The sequence below is a fragment of the Eublepharis macularius genome, chromosome 2 (genome assembly GCF_028583425.1).
Source record: "Eublepharis macularius isolate TG4126 chromosome 2, MPM_Emac_v1.0, whole genome shotgun sequence".
Taxonomy (NCBI): Eukaryota; Metazoa; Chordata; class Lepidosauria; order Squamata; family Eublepharidae; genus Eublepharis; species Eublepharis macularius.
Window position 1 is genome coordinate 4,848,806 of NC_072791.1, and position 27,324 is coordinate 4,876,129.

Below are 27,324 nucleotides of genomic sequence, written 5' to 3' on the forward strand. Positions count from 1 at the left end.
GAGTGAAGAGGCTTCGATAAAGTGTCTACTGAGTGCCAGGGCTTGCAGGCAAAGGCCTGTTTCAGTGCTAAGGGGCTTCCTGGAGCATCAGTGCCCTCTCTCCTCACCCCCAGGCCCTGTGCCTTTCTCATCCCAAGGGCAAACAGTAAAGCTGTCCTTTGAAAAAGAATGCCGAGATTCCACCTGGATGTGACAGAAGAAACAGGATCGCTTAAAAACGCACGTCCCTTCCAACCCGTGCTTAGAATGAAAGCTGGAGGGCACCAGCTGCCTGTCCTGCTCCCATTTACTTGGAAGTAGGTTTTGTGAGCTTCCCTGGGATTTCCTTCCTAGGAAACGGCCTTTAGGATGGGGGGCCTGGGTGAGAGCAGAGGTTAGCAGAAGGTCTGCAGGCGGCCATTGTTGAGCTTTGCATCTGGAACCAGCTGTTTTTCTGGAATTCTTGCAAGGGGTGCTGGGAAAGACAGGGCTACGCACTTGCTTGGCCCAATTGAGGCTGCTGCCGATTTGACAAGGGCTCAGCTGGCATCAGCAACATGCGAGGTGACTGACACCATGCCGTGCTTGCATACCACCAAGGGCTGGGACGAAGCCCACGCAGCCCCCAAACACTACAAATATCCTACGTGGACAGCATGAAAAGCGCCCAGGGATCTTCACAGGTTATGGAACCGGCACACAGGCTGATTCCTTCATTTTCCTACACGGAAGTTTTTTTGATGGACAAGTGTTGTAATGTATGACTCAAACATACCTTTAAGGGCTTTCAAAAAGATTGACTATGTTCATCGTCCACCTTTTTCAATGAGAATCAAAGAGGATTACAGTTGATAAGTTGATGCAATCACATGAGGAGACGTCTAATAAGCAATGCACTAGAATTACACAAATCTTAAGCGTAGCAGATTAGATATGATTGAGAGTGCAGGCACAATGCAGAAAAATAGCATCATACCAGTAGAAAATAATGCAGTAAAAACACGCAGCACAGAGATACTACATCCTGGCACACACAGGTATCGTCTGCAGCCCCTTTTCCCTTTATAAAGCGCCTCCCCGACCCATTCTGTTATTGCATTGTCCTTTCACCTTTACAAAAATGCCCTCCAGGACAATTCTGTTTTACGTAGTTGGTGGAACTCCGGCCTGATGGGAGCCAACCTGACCTCCTCTGGCAGGCCATCCCACAAGGCGGGAGCCACGAGCGGCAGTCCTGCAGATGCAAGGATCTAAGGCCACATAATAATAATAATGATAATAATAAACAACATTTGATTTATATACCACCCTTCAGGATATCTTAACACCCACTCAGAGCAGTTTATTATCCCCACAACAAAACATCCTGCGAGGTGGGTGGGGCTGAGAGAGCTCTGAGAGAGCTGTGAGTGACCCAAGGTCACCCAGCTGGCTTCAAGCAGAGGAGTGAGGAATCAAACCTGGTTCTTCAGATTAGAGTCCTACTGCTCTTAACCACTACATCAAACATGGGGGTTTGTAGGTGGCAGTTAGTTCCTTGAGCTGAAACCGGTAACTGATGGGCAGGTTGCGGGACACACACTCTGCCTATGCCTGATAATACCTGGGCGGTGGTATCTGAACCAACTGGAGACTCTGAGATGACCTCAAGGGCTGTCACGTGGACTGCTTGACAATAGCATTGGTGCGGCATGGATTCAGGTGGCCAGACTTCTGGTGGACACGGCAAAGTTTGAAGAAAGTGGGTTTCTGCAGCTCTTAGCCAAGCCAGACAGGGTCGTCCAAACCCATGGAAGGTGGAAGCAGGATGTCCTTGAAGGCCCCTGCACCCCCAAGCAACATGCCCTCCCTCTTGTCAGGTTCCGGTCCAGTACGTTCGCCTTCAGCCCCTGAATTGCAGTGGTCTGGCTGCGACAGAGACCTGGGCTGCGTCCCGTGGTGGTTTGGGGAGAGATCCAGAGCTGGGCGTCCTCAGCACCGGGACAGCACCCCAAGGCTAAGAACGCTTTCTCCTGCAGGCTCGTGCGGATCCTCCCTTGTTGCGAAAGCGGCCCTGTGCAAGCCTGGCCGCAAGAGCCGGGGCTGGTTGCCAAAGGCCGCCCGACCGAAGGGCTGCTCCCTGCCTCGCCTGAGAAGGATTGCTAAAAGCGAAACTCGTGGGGTTCCCTCCCTGGGGGCTGAGAAGATGCGGTCCGTGTTTTCCCTCCTCCCGTGTGTTTCTAGAGGAAAAGGCCCTTCTTTGGCGTTTAAGCGGCGACTCCGCGCGGACTGGCATTCCTTTTTTAAAAAGAGGAATAAGCCCCAGCGAGGCGATTCCCGGCTGCTGGGCGCTCCGCAGCGGCCCCTGCAGGCCGGCGAGGGGAGAGCGGCGGCTGCGCGCTGTATTTACCTGGTTGGGCCAGCAGGGAGCAGTGGAGAGCCGCGACCCAAAGCGGGGAAAGCGGCCTCTGAAAGTCGGGGGCAGGCAGGGGGGAAGGGGCGCTGGTGTGCGGGCCGGGGCAGAGAGGGAGGCGCGTTCCTTCATTCTTCCATTCGTGGCTTCGTTCCCTGGGTGGGTTGCAAAAGGAGAGTCCGTGTCTCGCTGTCTTGCCCGGGCTACGCCGCAGCGGCTATTCACAGGCGCGGTCCCACTACTGATCGGCACGGGAGTTTTGACCTGCTCCGTCTCCGACCTGGGCCGGTTCACCCCTCCTTGGGCAACCTGGCGGGCCCCGGCTCCCCGCGGCCCGCCATATTGATGCCGAACTTAGCGCGGACACCCGATCGGCATAGCCCACTGCGGCCCAGAGCTCCCGGGCTCACGCGATCCGCCGGCCTCAGCCTCCCCGGCAGCTGGGACTACAGGCGCGCGCCACCGCGCCCGGCTGAGCCCGAGAGCCGCGCCGCAGCCTATCAGGCGGGCCCGCCCTGACGTCACCGGCCCGGGGGCGGGGCCGGGCCCGCCAGCCGCGCCTGCGCCCTCCGCTCGCTCCTTCCTTCCTTCCTTCCTTCCCTCCTCGCCGCCGCCGCCGCCGCCGCGATGGGCCACCAGCAGCTCTACTGGAGCCACCCCAGGAAGTTCGGCCAGGGCTCGCGGTCCTGGTGAGGGGCAGGGGCGGGCGGGGCAGGGGCAGGGGCAGGGGCGGGACGGGGGGCCCGGGGAACCCTCCGCCTGGACGCCGCCGCCGGGGCCCTCCCGCCCGGCCACGCGGCTCAGCGCTTGCCTCCCCCTCTCCGCAGCCGCGTCTGCTCCAACCGCCACGGCCTCATCCGCAAGTACGGCCTCAACATGTGCCGCCAGTGCTTCCGCCAGTACGCCAAGGACATCGGCTTCGTCAAGGTGCGCCCGCGGGCGGCGGGGCAGGGCAGGGCAGGGGCGGCGGGGCCCGGCGGGGAAGGGCCTCTGCCGGGGCCGGCCGCGCTCACCTCTCTCCTCCCTCTGCAGCTCGACTGACGCCCGCCCGCCGCGGACCCCGAGGGGCGGACTGACCCGACGGGCGCTCTCCGAGATGCGGGTCCAGTGAAGAGGCTCCTCCTGGGCTCGGCCCGGGGGGGGGGGTCCAGAGCCGCTTCGCCGCCCCCCTCCTGCCCCCCACCCCGTATTTTGCTGAATAAATGCTAAAATGTGTTTCGGAAAAGGCCCGGTGGTTCTTTGGGGGGGGGGTGTCAAGCGCCTGGTCAGGCCGCCCGGAGCGCCCCTTCTGTACCCCCAAGAGAGGAGGAGGAGGAGGAAGAGGTTCCGCTCGGCCAGCTTCAACCCCCTGCCACACTCCTGGGCGAGGGTCCCCGGCCCAAGCGAGAGAGGCCGCGTGTGTGTCTGAGGGGCCTGCGGAAGGGAGAACACCCAGAGGACTCGGCCGCCTTAGTCTGTAGCCACAAAAGAGTAAAGAGTCCAGGAGCCCCTTTCAGAAGAACCAACTTGTTTGTAGCATAAACCTTTGAGAACCACAGCTCTCTTCGCCAGATGCATCATCTGCTTTCAAGAACCACAGCTCTCTTCTTCAGATGCAAGAGAGCTGTGGTTCTCTAAAGCTTCTGCTACAATAAAGTTGGTTAGCCTTAAAGGTGCTCCTGGACTCTTTACTATTGTGAATCGGAGGGAGCGCAGTTGTTACGACAGACCTGCTCCACAAGGCGTCTCACGCCCCTTGCCACCCGAGTAGGTCCCCCACTCTGTCCGATGCATCTGTAACATAAGCCCAGGCAGCTTGATGGTTGCCAACAGTGGGGGTTCAGTAAAGAGGCTCTTTCTCGGCTCGTCTGCACGTCGCTCTCTGGCTTGGGGGACCCCATGGGGGGGGAAGGGGTGACTGCGGCTTTGTCCCATGTGGAGTTGGGGGGTGGACGGAGAAGGTCCCCCGGCCTGGCCATGCAAGCCCTAGCAGGAAGGTCCACGGAAAGGGAGACATTGCAAGGAGAGCTCTATGGAGTGGGCTGGATCCAGGGAATGGGGAGATGTGGAAGGCCGGTTGGTTCTGTAAGAGGAGCTGCAAATATTCACTAAAACTGAATGTGGCCTAGGAACAGAAGGCAACCCACCAGGGGGTCCATGCAGTGCATTTCCTTCTGCCCAGAGGCCTGCTCACCACCAGCACGAACACAACCTGCAGTTTACAGGAGGGAGGGAGGGGTGGTACACATGGAGAATAGCTCCATCGCCCGTTATCTCCAATAGTAAAAGAACCCTCATGGCTACTCCCCCCCCGCCCCGCTCAAAATAGTCCAGTGTAGGAGAGGACACTTCCCACAGTTCTTTGCTTCCTGTCTTGGCAAAACTGCCAAATTGGTTTTTTTAACTCTTCTCTAGAAGAGAATCCCTCCCCAGAGACCACCACTTTGATTTATACCCCAAAACTCTTGTCGGTCTTCTAGGTGCCACTGGAGTCGGGTTTCTGTGGCTGCTGCTCCCCATTGCCCCAAGGGCTCACAAACCAAGGCACCCATCAATGTCATTTCAGCAGCCAAAGCTGGTCCTGGGTTCAAGTCCAGCAGTACCTTAAAAACCTATTTTCCAGGCTCTAAGCTTTCCAGAGTCCATCTCCCTTGGTCAGATAATGTGAGGTCCTGCATGCAAAATCTAATTACTACCAAACTGCGGGGGAGGAGGGGTTGATCGCTTTTACTGACCTTGCCCAAGTGTTTCGTACCCTCAGGAATGGGTGAAGGCCCCACCCTGCCAGACTTTTCCTCACCAAGGATATTTCCTTGCAATCACCTTTGGTTGCCTTTCTGTGAAGTGCCCCCCCCCCTTCACTCAGGGCCAAGAAATGTATAGGGGCTCATTCCGGACACATCCCAAATTCCTGGACTTTACCATAATTCCTTCGGTATTCTTTTGGGCTGGCTCTCACGCTCTGCCAGCCCAGGCTTGGTGGTTGCCTGGACCCTCCCTCCACTGCTCTTTCTTTGCGACTCCACGTTTTCTTGCCCTGCAAGGGTTCCCCTCTGCTGATCTACCTTATTTTCCCAGATCCTTTTGGAGCTCTGCCTAGGTCCCCTATTCTCAACTTCCAGATCATCAAAATGAACAACGGACTCCATCAAGCTCAGCAGACTGAGAAGGGGTAAACGTGTCCTTTTCCAGGACTTGGGCTCTTCATTTCCTTTCTGTCAAAACTCTCCCCTGGTTTAGATCCCTTGCTCTCCCACTCCCTGTGGCTCTTTTCTGGCACAGAGTTCTTGCTCAGCCAGCAGCCTGGCTCTTTTCTCTCCGTTAACTCTGGACACAGCCATTTCACTGTTCTCAATTCTGTACCCCAATATTTCTCTGAATAAATTCTAAACTTTGCTTTAAAGAAGATCTGGTTGTTTTGTGGTTACTGGTAGCCCATTAGAGATACTTTGGGCCCCTCACTAAGACATCCGTTTTCCAAGGTAGCAGTCAATGGAGAAGAAGGGGGGGGGGCACCAAGGAAAAATGGTGCAAAAGGAAGGGTCTTTAATAATGATATAACCTCTACGTGTTTCGCAACAGCTTTGTCAGGGGGGTCTTCCAAATTCCTTTTAGTATCCTTCAGAGTCCTTCCCGTGCATACAAAGCTGAATTATTAAAGAGACTTCCCTTTGCACCATTTGCCCTTTTCTCTTAGTTTGCCAGGCTGCAAAACAAGGAAGAAGTTTTTTCCTGACACTGAACTCAAAACTGTGCCTAAAACAGGCAAGTTCACTGCAGACCAGCAGATACCACTGAGCCCAACCCAGGAGGAGCCTCCAGATCCCCCTGAACTACCACTGATCTCCAGACCACGGAGATTTAGTTCCCCTGTGGGAAATGGCAGCTTTGGACGGTGGGACTCTACAGTATCCCATCCCTGCTGCGTTCCCTCCCCTCTCCTAGCTCTGCTCCAGGCTTCACCCCCAAATTCAAGGAATTTCCCAACCAACCGAGGAAATACTTAGTATTTATTTATTTATTTAATCACATTTCTAGAACGCCCTCCCTGTCAGACAGGTTCAGGGCGGTTTAACAACAGTTTAAACCAGGGTTTTCCATGGCAGATTGAGGATTCAAACATGGGTCTCCCAGATCGTAGCTTGATACTCTACCCCCGACAGGACACTGGCGCTCAAATCTGCAGTTGCCGCATCATTGCCAGATGGCTGTCCAGCGAGGGAAAGCTCACCACCGGCCTTGGTACCATTGGTGAGCTGCTCTTGCCACTGGCAGTGTGTGTGTGTGTTATACTCAGTTCACATAAAAATATCTTTCAAATATTTCTCCTCTTCCCTCTTTGCCAATTCAGATTTCCTCCACAGTCACCTGTGCACAAAATATGGTAGGAATTACCTGACAGTGAATAATATGGTAGCTGTATTTATTTTTGATATTTAGATTTTTTCCATGTGAGTATGAATTTAGACAAGTGCTCTGTATACAATCTTACTTATTTTACATAATTTACACCTAGCATTTTGTTTGAGGATTTCCCAGGCAGTCCACAATAATAAGCAATTGAACTGTTGAAATAATTAAAGCTATACTGTTACAACCTGCAAATAAAATCACATATTAATCACAATAAAACAGGAGAAAGGTTACCACATCAATTTGTACCTTCTGAACTTCAGAAACGGGACATATGGAAAAGTTCATGAGAGACTTAAATTCTTAGATGTGAAATAAGAATGGAGTTCTTAGTAAAGCTGTTTTGACACTTAACCCATTTATAATTCTGTGCTAAATAAATTTTTCTGATGATTTTTAAGGACTGAAATATGATAATTCTCTGATATGATAAAGCTCTGATAATTCATAATGGTCTCTTCTCTATGAATTCTCTGATGACTAGTAAGATCTGTTCTCTGACTGACAATGCAATCCTAAAAAGTGTTACTCCAATCTATATCCATTAAAATCAATGGGCGTAGACTGGGATAACGCTTTTTTAGGATTGCACTGCAAATCTCTTGCTGCTCCTGGGAATTATTTGGTTTATGGATTCTCTGATGAGAGGTTAGATTTGTGCTTTTATTGAAGCTCTTCCCACACATTGAGCATTTATATAATCCCCATGGATTCAGCAGTGAGCTCTAAGGCCCTCTTTCAATCGCTACCATTTCTTGTACTGGGATTTCATGAGTCCACTCCCTGAGAAGGTACAGATCTAGCCTTCTCCTCCATGGAGTTGCCCCTTTTGCCTCTGTGATCGTCAACTGCAAAAGTTCTTTCCCAGCTCTTCGTGCTAGCCTCTGTTTGCTGATGTGCCACGTGGTTTCAACTCATTCTCCCATCCATCACCTCCTGAAATGAAGGGGAAAAAAACAGGCTTAGTGAGAAATCAAACATTCTTAAATGATATGTATGTTTCCATCTAAGAACTTTTCTCCAGACCCTTCTACAGGGTGGGTTGTGGACTCTGTCTGTTCTCTGGAAGAGCATACCCAGTTCCAGAGCGTGGTACCACTTACGGCTTGCTTATTGCAAAGGGGCGTGCGGGTCTGATCCTACTGTCTCAAATAAGGAAGAGATAGGAGCCATTCAGTGGTGTCTTTAACCTGGTCTCAGGTAGGAGACGACTAGGTTGGGCAGAGTGGTAACAGGCAATAACTCAGTCTTGGATTCTAGGGAATACCTCAAACAAAAGACCTTTAGAAGCCAGCTCGCATTTTAGCTTTGCTCAGTCCTCTCACCTAAGCCGAGCAGTGGAAGGAGCCACATAGATAACAGTCTGTTTTTCTGGTGCTTGGGCCTCGCTGCTTCCTCTTTGTCATGTTTAATCATAAAGGTTAAAATTTTTAAAGAATACATAGATTAAAAAAGGGAGGTTAAGTGCATAAAAATAAATATTGAACCCGTCAAGAGAAAAACCACAGTGGGAGCCATGTTAGCTTATTGAAACATAAAACAGGAAAGACCAAAAAAACTCCAGCAGGGACTGTCCTGGAGTGGAGGCCACTTCATCAGGTGCGATGTGACGGTTTCATTGGGGAAAAGGTTTTTAACAGTAGAGAGAAGAATCCGTCCTTTCTCTGCCAGCATCAATTCTATGCCATACAGGCTTGCTTGGGGACATGGAAGGTTCCTACACAATAAAAGAGATGGCCTTTCTCTTGGAAAACGCCTTCTCTCCCGATGCATGGGGGAAACCCAGGGCCAGAAGTGTTTGGAGGCTTAAAGCAGCCTGAGCTTATTCTTGAAGAAACCTTCCTCCCCCCCCATGGCAACTAAATAAAACTAGTCCTTGTTAGCAGCCCTGAGAATATCCAGAGTTACCCCATTACAAGCCCGTTATAGGCTTAAAACCGGTTCGTTCTGCATCAGATAGCACTCCGCACTGTTTCTTCCCTTGGAGCGGGGAGACAGCGGTATCCTTCTTAAAACTATCAACTGACTTTCTCTGGCCTGAATTGGGACCCGGACGTGGCAGCTGCCAATTAGAGCACTCTCAAAATGGGATGGGAGGTCCCATATTCTGGAGCGGCGACACTAAAGGCCGCTCACTTGGCTCAGAAGGCTTCAGCTACTGACCATTAGATGAGATGGCAGATTAAAAATACTGAATGTTTGGACCTTAGGGTTGGCACCTTAATATGTTACCGCACTCTCCTGCGTCCATTTAACCCACATCTTCTAAATTTTAAATAAGCCTGGAACGGCGCCAGCCATTTTTTCTCACTTTGGACAGGTGGGGCGTGGCGTTGCACAGTCTTGCCCCTTTTCTGTCATGAGCCAATGAGGGCCTTAGTCATCCTGTCTCACATACAGCAGACCTTAGAGGACCCTCCTCCCCCGGGCAAGCCCCGGCAGCTCTCAGGTAAGAAAGAAGTACACCGCCTATCTTAAGAACAAACCTGCCATCTCTCCTTCCTCCAAGCCACTGACAAATGGCTCTTCCCTGTTTTCCTCCCAGCAGAGATGATCAAGTTAGGAACTGGAGGTTTTCTCTGGGAGAAACAAACAGATCAGTTATTTCTAGCAAGTCGCATTAAAATAAAATCTTTAATGATTCCAGTCCTTGGTTTCGTTTGGGCTTGTTTTTGGTTGACTGCTTCAAAAGTGGAATTGTCCACAGTTTCTGCAGAATGCTGAAAATGCCTCCCCAGAGAAGAACTGAAGAACTGCCTTTGAGGAGCAGACCAAAGGTCCTTTTTGTCCATCATCAACTCCAGGTGTGGCTACTTAAAAGTTCTGCCGAGCTGACGCTCTCCACTTCCTCCCATCCCCTGACAGCGTGTCTATTCTCTGTCTTTGAGGGTCTCGGTTCCCTTTTGTGTGCCATGCATTTAAGCTTCAGGTTCATGCCAAGCTAAATGAAATTCCACGGCTGCTGCTTGCTCGGTTAGTTGTCTGTTGGGTAATCCTAAATACACTTGATAGGGCTGTTCCAGTAAGGCCATCAAACAGCAAAGCAAATGATGTGTCAAAGAAAAAAAATCTGCTTAAAAATTACCATAGTCTATTAAAAAGAACATTTCTTGCCAAAACATGACAAATATGTTTAGACTCTGAACTGCCATGGGCATTCCCCTCCCCGCAGCCAGTAAAGGATTTTGCAATATTTAGATAAAAAAAGAATGTTTTTTTCCATGCAGGGGATCTTTCCGCTGTATTTACATTTATGCTCCACATGGCCCTCAGAGCCGCTCACAGCAGAGCACAAAATACCTGAAAACACCCCCAATCAGTCTCCTCCGTCTAGCTGCTAAACCTACCCTCAGCTATGGCTCCTAAATCGAAGTCTCGCCTCTTGTGGCAGCATAAAATGTCACTAGAGATAAAACTGTAATGACAAATCCTACCACCCAAGGCAGCCTTTGCAGCCCATGTCCCCAAATAATAAACTTCCATATGTAATGAATGGGAACTGCAGAACTCTTACTAAGTCGCCTACAAATTCAAAGCCCCCCGGATCAGGCAGCAGTCCAAGAAAGGCCTGGGGGGGTTGACTGGCTGCTGAAATTACTTTGTCCCTCCTTTTCGTTTGAAATGCGTTTCTGCGTAATCCGTTCCTTCAAACCATCTTCAGCCTGTGCTGACGTCTTCAGCTCATACTGAAACTTTCCCCACTTCCGCCATCCACAGTGTGGATTTTATGATGTTTATTCAGGTTCGCTCTCTGAATGAAGCTTTTGCCACAGTCCGAGCATTCAAACGGCTTCTCCCCTGTGTGGATTCTCTGATGCCGATTCAGATTTGAATTGCTACTGAATCTCCTCCCGCAGACAGGGCATCCGTGCGGCTTCTCTCCAGTGTGGATTCTCTGGTGACGGTACAGCACCGAGCTGGACCGGAATGTTTTCCCACAGTCCGAGCATTCGTACGGCTTCTCTCCGGTGTGAGTCCTCTGGTGAATGATGAGCTTGGAGCTCGAAAGAAAGCATTTCCCACAGACGAAGCACTTGTGTGCTTTGCCGCCAGCACGGTGGCTGTGCAGGACGCCGGGGTTCTGGCTGGAACTCTTCCCATAGGCTTTGCAGGCCTTTCGTTTCTTACCAGCAGCATCTATTCCTGACTGGACTGTGGTTATAACGAGAGTTTCGTAATCTCCCCCATACGGATCAGACGGCTGCGTTTCGTGGCACAGCTGGGCTCCCTGAGGACCTTCTAGCCTCTCCTGGCCCACCGAGACATTTTCCTGCTCATGACAGCGAGCCACGGTTTCTTCTGCTTTCCACAGTGACATCTGACACGGTCCCACAGGCTCTGGATCTTCCAGTCCATACTGTTCCCTCTCATGTGCGGTCGTCCACCCTTTGCCTGCTGAAGAAACAAGACAATCCCAAAAAACTCATTCCCTGGACAAGAGAGAAATGGAATTTGAGAGCAGACAGCCAGAGAGATTTACAGTGGCACAGAGAAACATGTCCCCTTCCGAGACTTCACTCAGTAGGGGAAACTTCAGTTGCCAAACCTCAGAGGCATAACAGAGGCCCACTTCTCACACCACTTTCCTGAGGACCTAACTTGGAGCCAGACAGAGCAGAGAATGCTCATATAGAAAATAGGATTCAGTACAGGTGTTTACTCTCACTTTTCCAAATATCAGTAAATAAATTACAACCCGAACTATGCAGCCAGAGTAAAAGCAACCAGTAAGAAAACTATGGGAGATATGGAGGTGGGATTGATCAAAGATGGCCAGTATCAGGTACAGATGCTTGCTGCCTATCTAATAATAATGATGATGATGATGATGATGATAATTAAATAATTAATAATTAATAATAGATTTATATACAACCCTTCAGGACAACTTAACGCCCTCTCAGAGCAGCCTACACAGTATGTTATTATTATCCCCACAACAACAATCACCCTGTGAGGTGGGTGGGGCTGAGAGAGCTCCAGAGAGCCATGACTAGCCCCAGGTCACCCAGCTGGCTTTAAGTGGAGGAGTGGGGACTCGAACCCGGCTCTCCAGATTAGAGTCCCACATTCTTAACCTCTACACCAAAGTGGCTCTAACCTCTGCAGTATCTCTAGAATTGCAGGACTCAATATTTCACATGCCTTGCCACTAATTCTACACAATGCCAGATCAGCGAGGTGCAAAACTGCATCCCTTGCCAGGATATTACAGGAATTGGAAACAGACGTGGTTGGGAAAAAATTATGTTTGTGTCTATCCCAATTAACATCACCTGGTTATGCAATCATCCACCAACCTTGCACAGAGGGCCCGGGAGAAGGGGTTGCTATTAACCTCTGTGAGTACTTTAACTTCTGCAAATTCCTGGTACAAACTATAGCTGGTTTTGACTCCATGCGGGGAGCTAAGGATAGATTAGATATTCTGCTTGGTTGCAGGCTGTTTAGTGCCCCAGTAAGCGCCGTTCCTGAACTGGCACATTGTGAGAAATATGCAAGAAGATGGACTTGTTGAGCTACAGTACTGCCCTACAGAAGAAATGATAGCAGACATCCTTACCAAGCCACTTACCAAAGAGAAATTTCAAAGTCTACGAGAAAGACTGAACTTTGTGGACTTTGTACACTAGACATTGAGAAGGGGTGTTAGAAATAACAATGTCTGGTGTACTGCAGCAGCAAGAAGTAAGAAGGGCCTACCATGCAGGGGGCAGCAAGGATCACTTAGTTAGGACAGTGAGAGTAGCACCTCTCTTGTTTCCTGGGGGTCATTTCCTTGTCTTGTCTCCTATTGGGCTAAACAGGGCAATATCCTGCTTTTTCTCTCTCCTGCTCCACACTTCTTCTCTCTCTCTCTGCAAGATGTAGTCAGATAGCTAGGATCTATCTCTCCCCCTTTCCCTCAAGTATGTAACTTCCTCAAATAAAGCTTTTGCCTCTCTGACCAGCTCGGCGTTTAATTCCGCAGCGTAGTTTAACACTCGCTCTAACAAAGTGCTCTCTGACATAGTGCTGGACTGTTCTGGGTGACTTGAACCTTCATGCTGAATTCACTTCATCAAGAGTGGCCCAGGATTTTATAGCTGCTTTGGCTGCCCAGGGCCTCTCTTGAATAGGGACTGGCCCCACATGTGAAGAGGCCACACCTTGGACTAAATCTTTTGCACTGAGCCTTGGAGGGGAGGTCTTTTGTGGGGGGGGGGGACTGGAAATTTCCTAGTTCCATCATCCATGGAAAGCAAAGGTAAAAATGGCCCTGACATCCTGCAAAAGGGAAGGACCTGTTAAAATGATCCACACATTGAGGCTTACGAATCCCCCTGGATTCCATAATGCTCTGGGATGGGGCGGTTTAGAATTCCTAACACATGCTCTGTTGAGGCTGGGGTGGGAGCTTGGAATATGAAGCTCCTCGAAGCTATTGACAAGATCGCACCAACCTCTCCCACCCTTGGGGCAGAAGCCAGCCCCGTGGATCACAATGGAGCTGGAGGAACTAAAGAGGGCTGGAAGACATCTAGAAAGACACTGGTGGAAAACCTGCACTGAATCTGATACAGCATGCTCTATAGCTCACTGAAGTTCAATGTAGTGGTGATAAAGGCAAAGAAATGTTATTGCTCTGCAACTGTTGCATCAGCTGGTTTACAACCTTCACAGCTGTTTAAGGTATCTAGGCACCTTCTGGCTCCTAAATCTGACTCTTTACTGTCTCAAGAACAGACAATTAGTTGTGAGACATTTGCAAAGTTTTTCACTAACAAAATACACTCTGACCTGGGTGCCACCTGTAATTTAGGCGAGGTGGAAGAAATGCTTAATACACCATCTGGTCTGCTTGGGGACCATTTTGACCCAGTTAAAGTGAGAGGTATTGACAGGATCCTGGCATCAGATGAAGGCCGTTATTTGTGCTCCAGATCTTTGCTCAACGTCTGCTAGAATCAGGTAAACAGTGCATAAATGAGCCCTTGATGTCTATCATAAATCCATCAATTATTCAAGACATCTTCCTCCAACCAGTTAAAGAAGTGGCTATCCACCTGCTATTTTTTTTTAAATCCCTAAATAAAAATTATATGGTCAATTATCACCCTTTCTTGGCAAAGTGATTGAGAGAGCAGGAGCAGGCCAGTTTCAGGTCTTGGATAATTCTGGTGCTCTGTCCCTTTTCTGTTTGGCTGGGCTATGGAACGGAGACCGCTCTGGTGGCTTTAGTGGATGACCTCCGTCATCCACTATTTAGACATTGTTGCTCCTCCTGGATCTATCTGCCGCCTTTGATGCAGTAGATCATACCGTCCTCTTGAGGCATTGGGAGGCAGAAGGAGGTATCAAGGGATGTGCCTTGGACTGGTTTAAATCATTCCTCGTGGGACGGACTCAAAGGGTTGCTGTTAGACAGGCTATCTTCAGAGGGGGGTTATCTTGCAGGGTTCCACAGGGCACACTCTTATCCCCCATGTTATTCAAACTCTTATGTAAAACCTTTAGGAGAAATAATTCATAGCTACGGAATTGGATGTCATCAATATGTAGATAACATCTTTCGCGCTCTCTCTCTATATATATACAGTAGGCTGCGGCTACTGAGTCCGGTGGGGATCTCAGAGGTACAGTAAGGCAAAGTGGGTGGGATGGCCCATGATTTTGCTGCGCTGAACTATTGTGAAGTCACAGAATGTTCTCAAACATTCTTCCTACTGAGTGGGATACGTCTTCCTGCGACTGGCACACCACATGTCCATCAAGAGAAATATTTTCAAGGGTCATTCCAGATAGGTTGCTGTAACTGCAAAAAAAAACAGGAGTCCAAAGACCCCTCAAGGACTATCAAAATGTATTCCAGCTTATATTTATTCCCCTTTGAGGGGGAGAAGGCCAGCCCCAACTGCTGTTAGATAGTGAACACTTTTTATTAGATGGGCCATCCTCTTTGCAACATCTTTCCCCCTGACTTTTTTTCCCTGCTACCCCCACCCATTTTCCATAGAGGATAAAGCAGCCACAGAACATTCGGGGCAGGGGGAGCTATAACTGAGGTCAGCCCCCCGAAAAACTCAGCAGAACTCCACAGTAAGGACCCCTCCATACCCAACAAGCTGGACTCCCCATCACCTTCTTGTTTGGCTCCTGGGTGCACCTGCTGCGGCTCGAGGTCCGACGGCGGGTGGGCTTCCTCGGAGAAATGCACAGCCGCCTTCTCCAATGCCACCTACAAGAGCAGCAAGGAACCCTTTCAGGGCACAGGGGCAGCGTGCAGAATACATTCCTTGTTAGATGTCTTATCCTCTTGGGGGCATCGATTTGCATTGTGAAATCCACCTTGAGTCTCAGTGAGAAGGGCAGACTCTGTTCTACAGCCCTACCTGCATCTGAAGAGCACCGGGAAGCCCAGGCGCGCACACCCTGTCCCGGCTTGGTCAGTAGCCCAGGCTCAGCTCCGGCCGCTGAGGCTCACAGAGGGAACCCCCAGCAGCCCTGTTAGCGACAGCTGACATTTTCTCCATTGGATTGACTCACGACAGGCCTTTTATCCTTTCAGAGACCTTGGAGGTGATCTTAACATGACAGGCCCCAAATTCAAGGTAGTCCACTTTGACACACTCTTGCCCTCAAAACACCTGGTCCAGGTGCTCTAGGCCTGGAGCTCTTGTTCACATGTGCCTGCACTCTACTTCAAGCTCCTTGCTGGTTGCTTTTGCATTTCCAGGCCCCGTAATGCCCGAGCTGAGGATATTAAAGCCCTATTCTGAAACAGGCACAAATATCTCCTGCTCCTGTATATATATGTTAAGGGATTTTTCTCGGACTCCTCTTCTAGAATCCATATGTGACTCTTCTGGAATCCATATGTGAGCATTATTCAAGCAAGACATTCACACAGAGAGGGAAAAATTTGCTTTAGTAGCAAATTCCTTCTCTTTGCTGAGACTCGGTCAGTGTAATCTCAAAACAAGTAAGAAAGTTCCGGCAAATTGTAAACATTTTTCTTGTTTTCATTCCATAACTAAGATTTTAGTGTTGGAAGTGATTACTTCCCAGAAGTGTTTTGAACTCATAACAAAGTATGGCTCCAGGATTTGAGGTGTTTGTATTATGTGAGACATAACTGACCTGTCACTCAAGCTTGTATAGTGCCACATATTCTGGGAAAACGTCATTCTGAAGAGATGTTTGTATTCACTTTTTTGGACTTTTAATTCTGTAAACAATTAGGGCTAAGGTGTATAAGATTCTCTGATGTGCACCTGAACTTTATTTGGCAATAATAAAACTCACATTTTTTTGCATCACTATGCTTGGTTTCTTGGATTATATTTGGAAAAGTAGTAGAAGAGAAATTTGTAATTGGCAGGAAAGTACTACATTGGATTCCTACTATAATTAGCAGCGAAGTACTACTATGTTGGATTCCTTGTCAGAGGCCCTCCTTTACGCCCTGCCTCCTTCAGGTGGGTGGATGTGACGCTCAGGCCTTCCCACTGGAGGCCCCCAGCTACAAAACTCCCCTCACTTCCGCCAGGTTCCATTGCTGTCTTCCGGCATTAGTCTAATTTTTTTGTTTTAATTCCAGCCTGCTTTGAATTAGGGTTGTATCTCACTTGTGACTGACTCTCTCCACAATGCCAACATTTAGCAATAGGTTTTTCTCACATTCACAACCCCGGCTGCTTTTTAAAAATTTGTTAAAAGATTCGTTTCAGAGTAACTTTAGCTTTTTAAATTGTTTTGTGTGTTGTGTTTACGATACCAAGAACTGCCTCAGGTGTGAGTGTGAGGAGGCTGTGTTTATTTGAAAGACATAAATACATTTTCCTGACACGGAGCAAAATCCTACCTCGTGGGAACTACAACACTAGGAAATGGACGCACCTGGTTTTTGTCTCTCTCGGTTGCTTGCTGTCCCAGTAGGAAATCCTCCGCCAGGGCAACGGCCTGGGAACAGGTCTCTGGGCCACATTCCCTCACCCAGCTCTGGATCTCCGAGGGGAGGACGGCCAGGAACTGCTCCAAGATCAGCAGCTCCAGAATCTGCTCCTTGGTGTGCCTCTCGACTTTCAGCCACCGACAGCAAAGTGCCTGCAGCTGGCTGTAAACTGCTCTCGGTCCCTCGGCCTCCCGGTAGCAGAAACGCCGGAAGTGCTGGCGATTTCTTTCCCTGCTGATGGCGTCTCCCCGCAAAATGGCTGCCTTCACTTTCCCATAATCCTCTCTGTCCCTCACCTCCAACTTGCTAAAGGCCACCTCGGCTTCTCCGCTGAGAGCCGGCAGGAGTCGAGCTACCCATTCGTCCGTGGGCCAGTGGCAGGCTTCAGCAACTTGCTCAAAGGAGGCCAGAAAGGCCTTTGCATCACTCCACGGCGAGGGGTTCCCTGGCCTCTGAGGGAATGAGGGAGGGGGCTCCACCGTCTTCAGAAAGCCCTGCCACTGGGCTTCCCAGTGATGGGCCATACCTTCTTCTGGTTCTTCCTTCACTTGCAGTAGAGTTGCCTTTCTGGAAGATTCCCCAATACTTCCAGACTGTCTCTCTTCCGTGGGTTTTCTGTCTTCTGCCAAGTCCATCCTGGGACTGCAGCCCACCACATCTTGGAGAGTCCAAGGGGCTTCTCCAGTTCTGCCTGTTGCCTCTTCTTGTGCACAAGAGCCTTGCTTCTCCATTTTCATCTTTTGGCCCACTCACAAAGATGGCGCACTAAAGAAAGCTCTAGAAGAAACGGCGATGATCTAGAAAGCCAGGCTGAGTTTGCGCCTGGAAAAGGATGGGGGGGGACCGGAAAGTGTGAGAATTTGCACAATTCAACAGTCAGTCACTTGTAGTCTGCCACCATTTTTGATTAAATATACTGGCTGTGAGGTAAATACAAACAACTTATCTGCAAATTCAAACATCATAAATGCTACTTCCACACTACACAATCCCATATATCCAGAATTGTGGGCCAAACACTTTCTAGACTAAATTGTGAAATGGGGCATAAAAACTGCATGTTGAGAAACACAGTGTTGATGGTTCAGATAGCTTTGAGGAAAGATGAAAATCCCTGTTTGCTCTGCAATGGGAAAAATCCCTCCAAGAATTATGATCTTTCCAACAGGTCTACAAACTGGCACCTAAGGGTGTACAGATCTACCCCTTTATTTTAGGGGGTCCCCATGGGGAGAGCCACAATGAGGTCACATAGGACCTGGGGCAATATATAGTCTTGGGGTCGTACTAGTGCTCTCACCCACCCCCAAATACTGCCAGTAGATTATCTAGTATTCATGGCACATTGACATAATAGTGTTATTTTGTACAACCTAGGGATCCACAAGGAGTTGTGTGTGGGGGGGGGGATCTCATTTTCCCTTTCCTCTTTCCATTCCCAGAAAGCCCGGATAACTTCTTGCCGTTTCCTGACTCCTCTTTCCCAGCCACTAGCCAGCCCAGCTTTACCCCCCCCCCAACACACGCACACACTTCATTTATCCCTCCTATCACTGGAAGCCTCTACCTGGGAAAAGTTTGGCCAAGTTGTGTAGTGCCAGCCACAAGAGCTGGACTTGTGTTTCCCTTGAATCCCCTTCCCCAATTGATTTCCTCTCTCCCTCCTCCTGGCAACCCCCATATTCTCATCTTTTCCAGCTTCTCTTCTTCCCACCCACAAACCAACTCCTCTTTTATCAGCTATATTAATTATTGCTTCACTACCTTTATACTTCACCTGACCCAAAGCAGCTTACTCTTCCCTTTTATCCAGGCAACAACCCTGTAAGGTAGGTTAGGCTGGGAGAGCGTGTGACTGGCTCCAGGTCACCCCGCGAGCTCTCACGGCAGAGTGGGGATTCAAGCTTTGGCCTCCCAGATGCTGGGTGGAAACTCTAACCACTACGCCACACTGGCTTTTGTGGGGCAGCTGGTGTTAAACAGTAGTGAGTAGCAGCGGCAGCTCTCCAAGTTCTCAAACAAAGGAAGGCCTTTCCCGGCCCTGCTGGCCAAAGCCAGGGCCCGGATGCAGGACCGCCTGTCTGCAAAGCAGGTGCTCTTCCGCTATCCCTTACGCGGATGCACGAAGCTGCCACTCTCCCATCTGGGCCAGGACCACTTGCACACTCCTTGCCGTAGCTGTGGGACAGAGAAAGTTTTTTCCCAGCTCAGTCACCTTCCAGTTGGAAATGATGGGGTTTGTTCTCACCACTGCCTCCCAGGCCATCCCCCCCCTTTCCAGCCCCCTGCATGCAGTCAGGGCTTTGTTCTCTTCCCCCCTCTCTTTTTTCTGCAGCTGCAGAGAAAATCATAAAACAAATTCCCTCCTGGAGTGCAAGAAGGCAGCCCCTCTCAGTGTGTGTGTGTGCGTGTGTGTGTGTGGGGGGGTGACCAGCTTCCTCCTGGACTGCAAAGTTCTCCCTCCCTCCAGTGCCTTAGAAGATGCTGCAATGGTGACATATTATGCCTTCGAATAGAGAATATTTCCCTGGTGGGGAAGGAGGAATCTTGCCGGAAAGACCCTCATTCCAAAGTGGAGGGCTCCCTTCTTCTGTGCCCCCGTCCCCACACACCATTCATCTCTCCTCATTTCCAGCTCACCACTTTTGTGCACCAGCCCCAAGTCCAAAACCTGCTCCTGGTTCTGTCACAGAGAGATTCAAAAGCAAACCCTCCCCCTAACAAGAAGGGAGCATTCCCAGCTCCACCCCCCATTCATTGCTTGGCCTCTCTAGCAAACAGCACTCTGTTGGTTTAACCCTTTAATAAATCATAGCGCCAAAAAAAAAAGGTTTACTTGAAATGTGTAATTTGTTATAGCGGCCCCGGCTCATTCTTAGCAGGAGGACTCAGTTTATGTTATTGGTCTGTGGAAATCTAAACTGGAGAAATAAGAGGTTCCAAAATACTAAAATGTTTCACAAACCAGAAAGTACGCTCACCAAGATGTTTGTGAATGTACTTAACCTTGGTGGGATCAAATTTACTACCCCCCCACCCAAGTTTGCAGCTCAAGGATACCCCTTCCCTCCCTCTTTGCTCCAGATTCTCAGCTGGCAACTGTGGCTAGGAGCGCTTTTAATCAACTTGAGCAGGGGTGGGCAATTGTTTTGGCTCGGGGGCCACTTTGTGGGAGCGGAGGTTAACAGAGGGCTGCACCTTTTTAAATGATTGCATTCATTAGTTAACTTTGCATTTCAGAAAAGGTATAAATTGTATCATAAAAATCAATAAATATAAATTAAATAAAATAGTGGTAGTTTTATTCAATCTATTTATTGTGCTAATTTCGTATCATCTATAGCTGCAAGCACATTTAATTTTAGAATCAGTTTAATGAGACAAATGTACCCTATCACACTTTTCTACTGTCTTGGTGGGCCACAAAAAACTCTGTAGTGGGCCGCATGTGGCCCACGGGCCGCAATTTGCCCACCCCTGAACTTGAGCATAGGTCAGCTTTCTCTCTGGGCAACAAGGCGTTGTCATTTCATTGCATGCCATGCAAACCTCGCCTTGGCTACTTGCAATATTCTGTACCTGGAGCTGCCCTTGAAGACAGTTCAGGACCATCCCTCTTTTCAAGAGCCTTCCAAGTTACACTCAAGGGCCTGTTTTTGACTTTTGTAGCCTCAAATGCCATGTTTAATCCAAGCAAGTCTGAGGTCAAGTTATCATTTACTAGACAGAGCCCTCCTTGGCAGTACCACCCAAGGGCATCTAATTACTTCCTGCTGAAATGGATTAGGCCCTCCCCACCACCAAGACCCCCCACTTAAAAATCTTTTACTGCAAAGATGCTCTGGAGATCACTTAGGTTTAGTCGGTTGGACTTTGTGCTGCTATGTTGATGTTTATAAGTATTTTAAATTGTGTAAATCTGGATGTTTTTATGATTGCTAATTTATAATTGTTTTATATATTTTAACCTCTATGTATCTGTAATCCGCCCTGAACCTGCCGGAAATGTGGGGAGGCAGAATATACTTGCTTTTACAGTATCTCAGGCAGTATTTGTTTTTTCTTGATAATATTGAAGTTTCAAACAGTATTTGCTGCTTTGAAGACCATATCAATATTAACTTATACAAGAACACAAAATGCCCCAAGAAGTCAGTGATTAAAATTGTCAAATACTTTGCTCTGGTCTGAAACAGTGGTTACTTTTTAAAGTAACCAGCCCATCTTTCAGATCTATTATGTTGCACCAGTCACCTGCTTTGTAATGCCAGTTGTCATTTCTAAATTAATTAAGCTTGGTTTTGGATTATATTTTACTATCTTATTTCAAACTTTACTTCATTGCTGCCAAGGAATTGATTGGCATTGATGCTATTTTTGTATTAGTTTTTTGTTATTTAACTACAATTCACCCTACCGTGGAGGTTTCCTGGGTTACCATGAGCCAGCTGCGCACGCGCACACACACACACACACACACAGAGTGCGTGATCTACCTCACAGGGCTGTTTTGTGCACAGAATAATTATGTATGCTGCTTAGATCCCCACTAGGGACAATGTCAGGGTAAATGAAGTAAGCAAACACGTTTCCTCCTGGAGTCAGGGGTCTTACCACTGCCCCTACCACAGGCTTCTTGGCTGGGACGGAGCATGTCCTTCCAGAGGCTGCCTCCACAACAAACTGAGCTTCTGCCTTACCAAGGCAAGGCCAGGTATGTGTTGGTGCTGAGCAACTTGCAGAAGCTGGTTTCACTGGCAAATCAGGGCAGTGTGAAGATTTTCCTGTTCTCGGTGCCCCCAAGTACACCTACACTGCCCTTCACAAGGAGGTCTGATTTCTGCCACTGCCCATAGCCACAAATGGACTGATTCTCCTGGTGTTCATTGACATGCCCTGATGGGCAGGACCTAGCTCCGCCTCTCCTGAGAGAGCCAATAAGGGAGCAGGTGGAACGTTGGTCCAATCAGAGTCAGAGTCTGTTGGAGGGAAAAGGCGGCTCTTACACAGGTTGGACACTAGTCGGCTTCCCTCAAGTTTTGATGGGAAATGTAGGCGCCCTGGTTTTATAGCTTGGCTCTCCATTACAGCTGCAAGACCAGGATGCCTACATTTCCCATCAAAACTTGAGGGAAGCCGACTAGTGTCCAACCTGTGTAAGACGTCACTTGTAGTTTGGCTCAGAGGGGCACAAACGGTTTTGACTCTGCTGAGGAGAGCAGCAGAAAGAGGCAGCTGCTAATCAGTAAAGAGTCCAGGAGCACCTTTAAGACTAACCAACTTTACTGTAGCATAAGCTTTCTAGAATCACAGCTCTCTTAGTCAGATGAAGAGAGCTGTGGTTCTCAAAAGCTTATGCTACAACAAAGTTGATTAGTCTTAAAGGTGCTCCTGGACTCTACTATTTTGCAACTACAGACTAACAGGGCTAACTCCTCTGGCTGCTAATCTATTCTGTTTACACCAAAACCTTCCCTGTTGAACTCCACCATGTTTTTTTAGTTTAAAATCTATTCACTCCTGTGTGTAATAAAGTTTGTTTAACCCTGCCTGGCGTGGAATTGCTGGCTGGGGGGGGGGGGTGGAATACCGCACACAGAAACGTTCTGGTCACGTTAAGATGGTGGCAGAGTATATTGGGGGTAAAGTAACTTCTGAGTTCCCCAGTAGCTCTGGGCTGCAGGTGGGTGAGGGGGGGGAAACCCGGGGAAGGGGCTGCCTGTCTGGCAGAGCCTCTGGAAGAGGAAAGGGAGACCCTATGAGGATTTGAGCCAGGGCTCTGCCTGCTGCAGTGGACACTAGACAAGTGGCGCGCACGCGCGTGCGCGCGCACGTGGGGGGACTTCTGGCCTTTACCTGCTTGGGTGGCAAGGGGGGTGAGAGGCTTTGTGGAGAAGGTCTGTCATAACAACTGCGTTCCCACCCTTTCACAATAGTAAAGAATCCATTAGCACCTTTAAGATTAACCAGCTTTATTGTAGCAGCTTTCGGGAACCACAGCTCTCCTCATTAGATTCATTGGTAGCATAAGCTTTCAAGAACCATAGCTCTCATACTCACATAGAAAACTCTATCAAAAATAGATAAATACAGCTACCATCTTATTCACTGTAAGGAAAAGAGAAGCACCCTTACAAGTGAACTGCGAAAACCCGGGCAGATAACCACGTCTAAGGGAACAATGTACCATTAAAGACTCTCTTCAAAATTAAATTATGTGAAATGTTCTTAAAGTGGCACAGTGCATATAAGAAATAATTATTTTTTTACAATTTCATACTTAATTCACACCAATTTACCAAGTGACTGTAAGACAAAAAGTCCGACCAACAATGGGAGTAGGATTGGCTCCCACAAAGTGCTGAAAGTTCAACAGGGGATTGCCAATCAAGTCCACGCTGAAATGTGCAAAATAGTTGCTGTTTGATTGTAGATATTTATGTTGTTGTTTTCATATTTCTTGACAGATGGAACAAGGAGATGACACAACTTGAAGGACTAGGGACCCAACAAGAAACCGGTTATTATAAACACTTGTTTCCAGACTGCATCAGGGGTCATCCGACCTCCTCCCCAGGCATTTTCAAAGCAACGCTGCCGCTTGGGGAATCTCAGGCAGCATACGGCGCACCCCTCTTTACTTGGCTGTGCACACTGCGCCACTTTAAGAACATTTCACATAATTTTGAAGAGAATATTTAATGGTACATTGTTTGTTCCCTTAGACGTGGTTATCCACCCGGGTTTTTGCATCTTATTCACTGTCAGGTAATTCCTACCATACGGATGCCCAGATATTAGCAGACAATTTTGTGCACAGCTGACTGTGGAGGAAATCTGAATTGGCAAAGAGGGAAGAGGAGAAATATTTGAAAGATATTTTTATGTGAGCTGAGTATAACACACACACACACTGCCAGTGGCAAGAGCAGCTCACCAATGGTACCAATTCTGCAGGCCGGTGGTGAGCTTTCCCTCGCTGGACAGCTGTCAGTCAAAGATACGGCAACTGCAGATTTGAGCGCCAGTGTCCTGTCGGGGCTAGAGTGTCAAGCTACGATCTGGGAGACCCATGTTTGAATCCTCAATCTGCCATGGAAAACCCTGTTTTAAACTGTTGTTAAACCGCCCTGAACCTGTCTGACAGGGAGGGCGTTCTAGAAATGTGATTAAATAAATAAATACTAAGTATTTCCTCGGTTGGTTGGGAAATTCCTTGAATTTGGGGGTGAAGCCTGGAGCAGAGCTAGGAGAGGGGAGGGAACGCAGCAGGGATGGGATACTGTAGAGTCCCACCGTCCAAAGCTGCCATTTCCCACAGGGGAACTAAATCTCCGTGGTCTGGAGATCAGTGGTAGTTCAGGGGGATCTGGAGGCTCCTCCTGGGTTCGGCTCAGTGGTATCTGCTGGTCTGCAGTGAACTTGCCTGTTTTAGGCACAGTTTTGAGTTCAGTGTCAGGAAAAAACGTCTTCCTTGTTCCGCAGCCTGGCAAACTAAGAGAAAAGGGCAAATGGTGCAAAGGGAAGTCTCTTTAATAATTCAGCTTTGTATGCACGGGAAGGACTCTGAAGGATACTAAAAGGAATTTGGAAGACCCCCCCCGACAAAGCTGTTGCGAAACACGTAGGGGTTGTATCATTATTAAAGACCCTTCCTTCTGCACCATTTTCCCTTGGTGCCCCCCCCCTCTTCTCCATTGACTGCTACCTTGGAAAACGGATGTCTTAGTGAGGGGCCCAAAGTATCTCTAATGGGCTACCAGTAACCACAAAACAACCAGATCTTCTTTAAAGCAAAGTTTAGAATTTATTCAGAGAAATATTGGAGTACAGAATTGAGAAGAGTGAAATGGCTGTGTCCAGAGTTAACGGAGAGAAAAGGAAAGAGCCAGGCTGCTGGCTGAGCAAGAACTCTGTGCCAGAAAAGAGCCACAGGGAGTGGGAGAGCAAGGGATCTAAACCAGGGGAGAGTTTTGACAGAAAGGAAATGAAGAGCCCAAGTCCTGGAAAAGGACACGTTTACCCCTTCTCAGTCTGCTGAGCTTGATGGAGTCCGTTGTTCATTTTGATGATCTGGAAGTTGAGAATAGGGGACCTAGGCAGAGCTCCAAAAGGATCTGGGAAAATAAGGTAGATCAGCAGAGGGGAACCCTTGCAGGGCAAGAAAACGTGGAGTCGCAAAGAAAGAGCAGTGGAGGGAGGGTCGAGGCAACCACCAAGCCTGGGCTGGCAGAGCGTGAGAGCCAGCCCAAAAGAATACCGAAGGAATTATGGTAAAGTCCAGGAATTTGGGATGTGTCCGGAATGAGCCCCTATGCACTTCCTGGCGCTGGGTGAAGGGGGGGCACTTCACAGAAAGGCAACCAAAGGGGATTGCAAGGAAATATCCTTGGTGAGGAAAAGAGTCTGGCAGGGTGGGGCCTTCACCCATTCCTGAGGACACGAAACACTCAGGCAAGGTCAGTAAAAGCAATCAGCCTCCCCCCCTCCCCCACAGCTTGGTTCTGCACGCAGGACTTCACAAGGGGGTGGACTCTGGAAAACTTAGACCCTGGAAAATCATTGTTTTTTAAGGTACTGTTGAACTTGAACCCAGGACCAGCTTTGGCTGCTGAACTATTTTAAGCGGGGGGGGGGGAGCCATGAGGGTTCTTTTACTATTGGAGATGATGGGCGATGGAGCTATTCTCCATGTGTAGCACCCCTCCCTCCCTCTTGTAAATTGCAGGTTGTGTTCGTGCTGGTGGTGAGCAGGCCTCCGGGCAGAAGGAAATGCACTGCATGGACCCCCTGGTGGGTTGCCTTCTGTTCCTAGGCCACATTCCGTTTCTCTGAATATTTGCAGCTCCTCTTACAGAACCAACCGGCCTCCCACACCTCCCCATTCCCTGGATCCACCCCACTCCATGGAGCTCTCCTTGCAATGTCTCCCTTTCCGTGGACCTTCCTGCTAGGGCTTGCATGGCCAGGCCGAGGGACCTTCTCCACCCCCCCCCCCAACTCCACATGGGACAAAGCCCCAGTCACCCCCCCATGGGGTCCCCCAAGCCAGAGAGCGACGTGCAGACGAGCCGAGAAAGAGCCTCTTTACTGATCCCCCACTGTTGGCAACCATCAAGCTGGCTGGGCTTATGTTACAGATGCATCGGACAGAGGGGGGGACCTACTCGGATGGCAAGGGGCGTGAGATGCCTTGTGGAGCAGGTCTGTCGTAACAACTGTGCTCCCTCCGATTCACTATAGTAAAGAGTCCAGGAGCACCTTTAAGGCTAACCAACTTTATTGTAGCAGAAGCTTTAGAGAACCACAGCTCTCTTGCATCTGAAGAAGAGAGCTGTGGTTCTTGAAGGCTGACAATGCATCTGGCAAAGAGAGCTGTGGTTCTCAAAGGCTTACGCTATGAAAAAGTTTGTCTGAAAGGTGCTCCTGGACTCTTCACTCTTTTGTGGCTACAGACCAACAGGGCTAGCTCCTCTGGATGGGCCTCCCTCCGCAGATCCCTCAGACACACACGTGGCCTCTCTCACTTGGGCCAGGGACCCTCGCCCAGGAGTGTGGCAGGGGGTTGGGGGGGGGGGTTGAAGCTGGCCGAGTGGAACCTCCTCCTCCTCCTCCTCGCGTGGGGGAACAGAAGGGGCGCTCCGGGCCGCCTGACCAGGCGCTTGACCCCCACAGAACCACCGGGCCTTTTCCGAAACACGTTTTAGCATTTATTGAGAGAGATAGGGGGCGGGGGGCAGGTGGAGGAGCCTCTTCACTGGACCCGCATCTCGGAGAGCGCGCGTCGGGTCAGTCCGCCCCTCGGGGTCCGCGGCGGGCGGGCGTCAGTCGAGCTGCAGAGGGAGAAGAGGGGTGAGCGCGGCCGGCCCCGGAGAGGCCCTTCCCCGCCGGGCCCCGCCGCCCCTGCCCTGCCCTGCCCTTCCCGCCGCCCGCGGGCGCACCTTGACGAAGCCGATGTCCTTGGCGTACTGGCGGAAGCACTGGCGGCACATGTTGAGGCCGTACTTGCGGATGAGGCCGTGGCGGTTGGAGCAGACGCGGCTGCGGAGAGGGGGAGGCAAGCGCTGAGCCGCGTGGCCGGGCGGGAGGGCCCCGGCGGCGGCGTCCAGGCGGAGGGTTCCCCGGGCCCCCCGTCCCGCCCCTGCCCCTGCCCCTGCCCCGCCCGCCCCTGCCCCTCACCAGGACCGCGAGCCCTGGCCGAACTTCCTGGGGTGGCTCCAGTAGAGCTGCTGGTGGCCCATCGCGGCGGCGGCGGCGGCGGCGAGGAGGGAAGGAAGGAAGGAAGGAAGGAGCGAGCGGAGGGCGCAGGCGCGGCTGGCGGGCCCGGCCCCGCCCCCGGGCCGGTGACGTCAGGGCGGGCCCGCCTGATAGGCTGCGGCGCGGCTCTCGGGCTCAGCCGGGCGCGGTGGCGCGCGCCTGTAGTCCCAGCTGCCGGGGAGGCTGAGGCCGGCGGATCGCGTGAGCCCGGGAGCTCTGGGCCGCAGTGGGCTATGCCGATCGGGTGTCCGCACTAAGTTCGGCATCAATATGGCGGGCCGCGGGGAGCCGGGGCCCGCCAGGTTGCCCAAGGAGGGGTGAACCGGCCCAGGTCGGAGACGGAGCAGGTCAAAACTCCCGTGCCGATCAG

The 27,324-nt window shown here is 50.1% G+C and overlaps 3 protein-coding genes across 3 annotated transcripts; 1 reads left to right on the forward strand and 2 right to left on the reverse strand.

Moving 5' to 3' along the window:
- Window positions 1–2,936: 2,936 nt before the first annotated feature.
- On the forward strand, window positions 2,937–5,756 carry LOC129323635 (40S ribosomal protein S29). Its single transcript, XM_054970161.1, has 3 exons — window positions 2,937–3,060; window positions 3,199–3,298; window positions 3,404–5,756. The coding sequence occupies exons 1-3, from the start codon at window positions 2,999–3,001 to the stop codon at window positions 3,410–3,412; spliced, it is 171 nt and encodes a 56-aa protein (XP_054826136.1). The 5' UTR covers window positions 2,937–2,998; the 3' UTR covers window positions 3,413–5,756.
- Window positions 5,757–10,224: 4,468 nt separating this feature from the next.
- On the reverse strand, window positions 10,225–17,434 carry LOC129324769 (zinc finger and SCAN domain-containing protein 23-like). The gene is made up of 3 exons (XM_054972160.1): window positions 16,643–17,434; window positions 14,861–14,981; window positions 10,225–11,155 (listed from the first exon to the last, which is right to left on the reverse strand). The coding sequence occupies exons 1-3, from the start codon at window positions 17,432–17,434 to the stop codon at window positions 10,440–10,442; spliced, it is 1,629 nt and encodes a 542-aa protein (XP_054828135.1). The 3' UTR covers window positions 10,225–10,439.
- Window positions 17,435–26,394: 8,960 nt separating this feature from the next.
- On the reverse strand, window positions 26,395–27,000 carry LOC129324400 (40S ribosomal protein S29). Its single transcript, XM_054971649.1, has 3 exons — window positions 26,877–27,000; window positions 26,639–26,738; window positions 26,395–26,530 (listed from the first exon to the last, which is right to left on the reverse strand). The coding sequence occupies exons 1-3, from the start codon at window positions 26,936–26,938 to the stop codon at window positions 26,522–26,524; spliced, it is 171 nt and encodes a 56-aa protein (XP_054827624.1). The 5' UTR covers window positions 26,939–27,000; the 3' UTR covers window positions 26,395–26,521.
- Window positions 27,001–27,324: the final 324 nt, after the last annotated feature.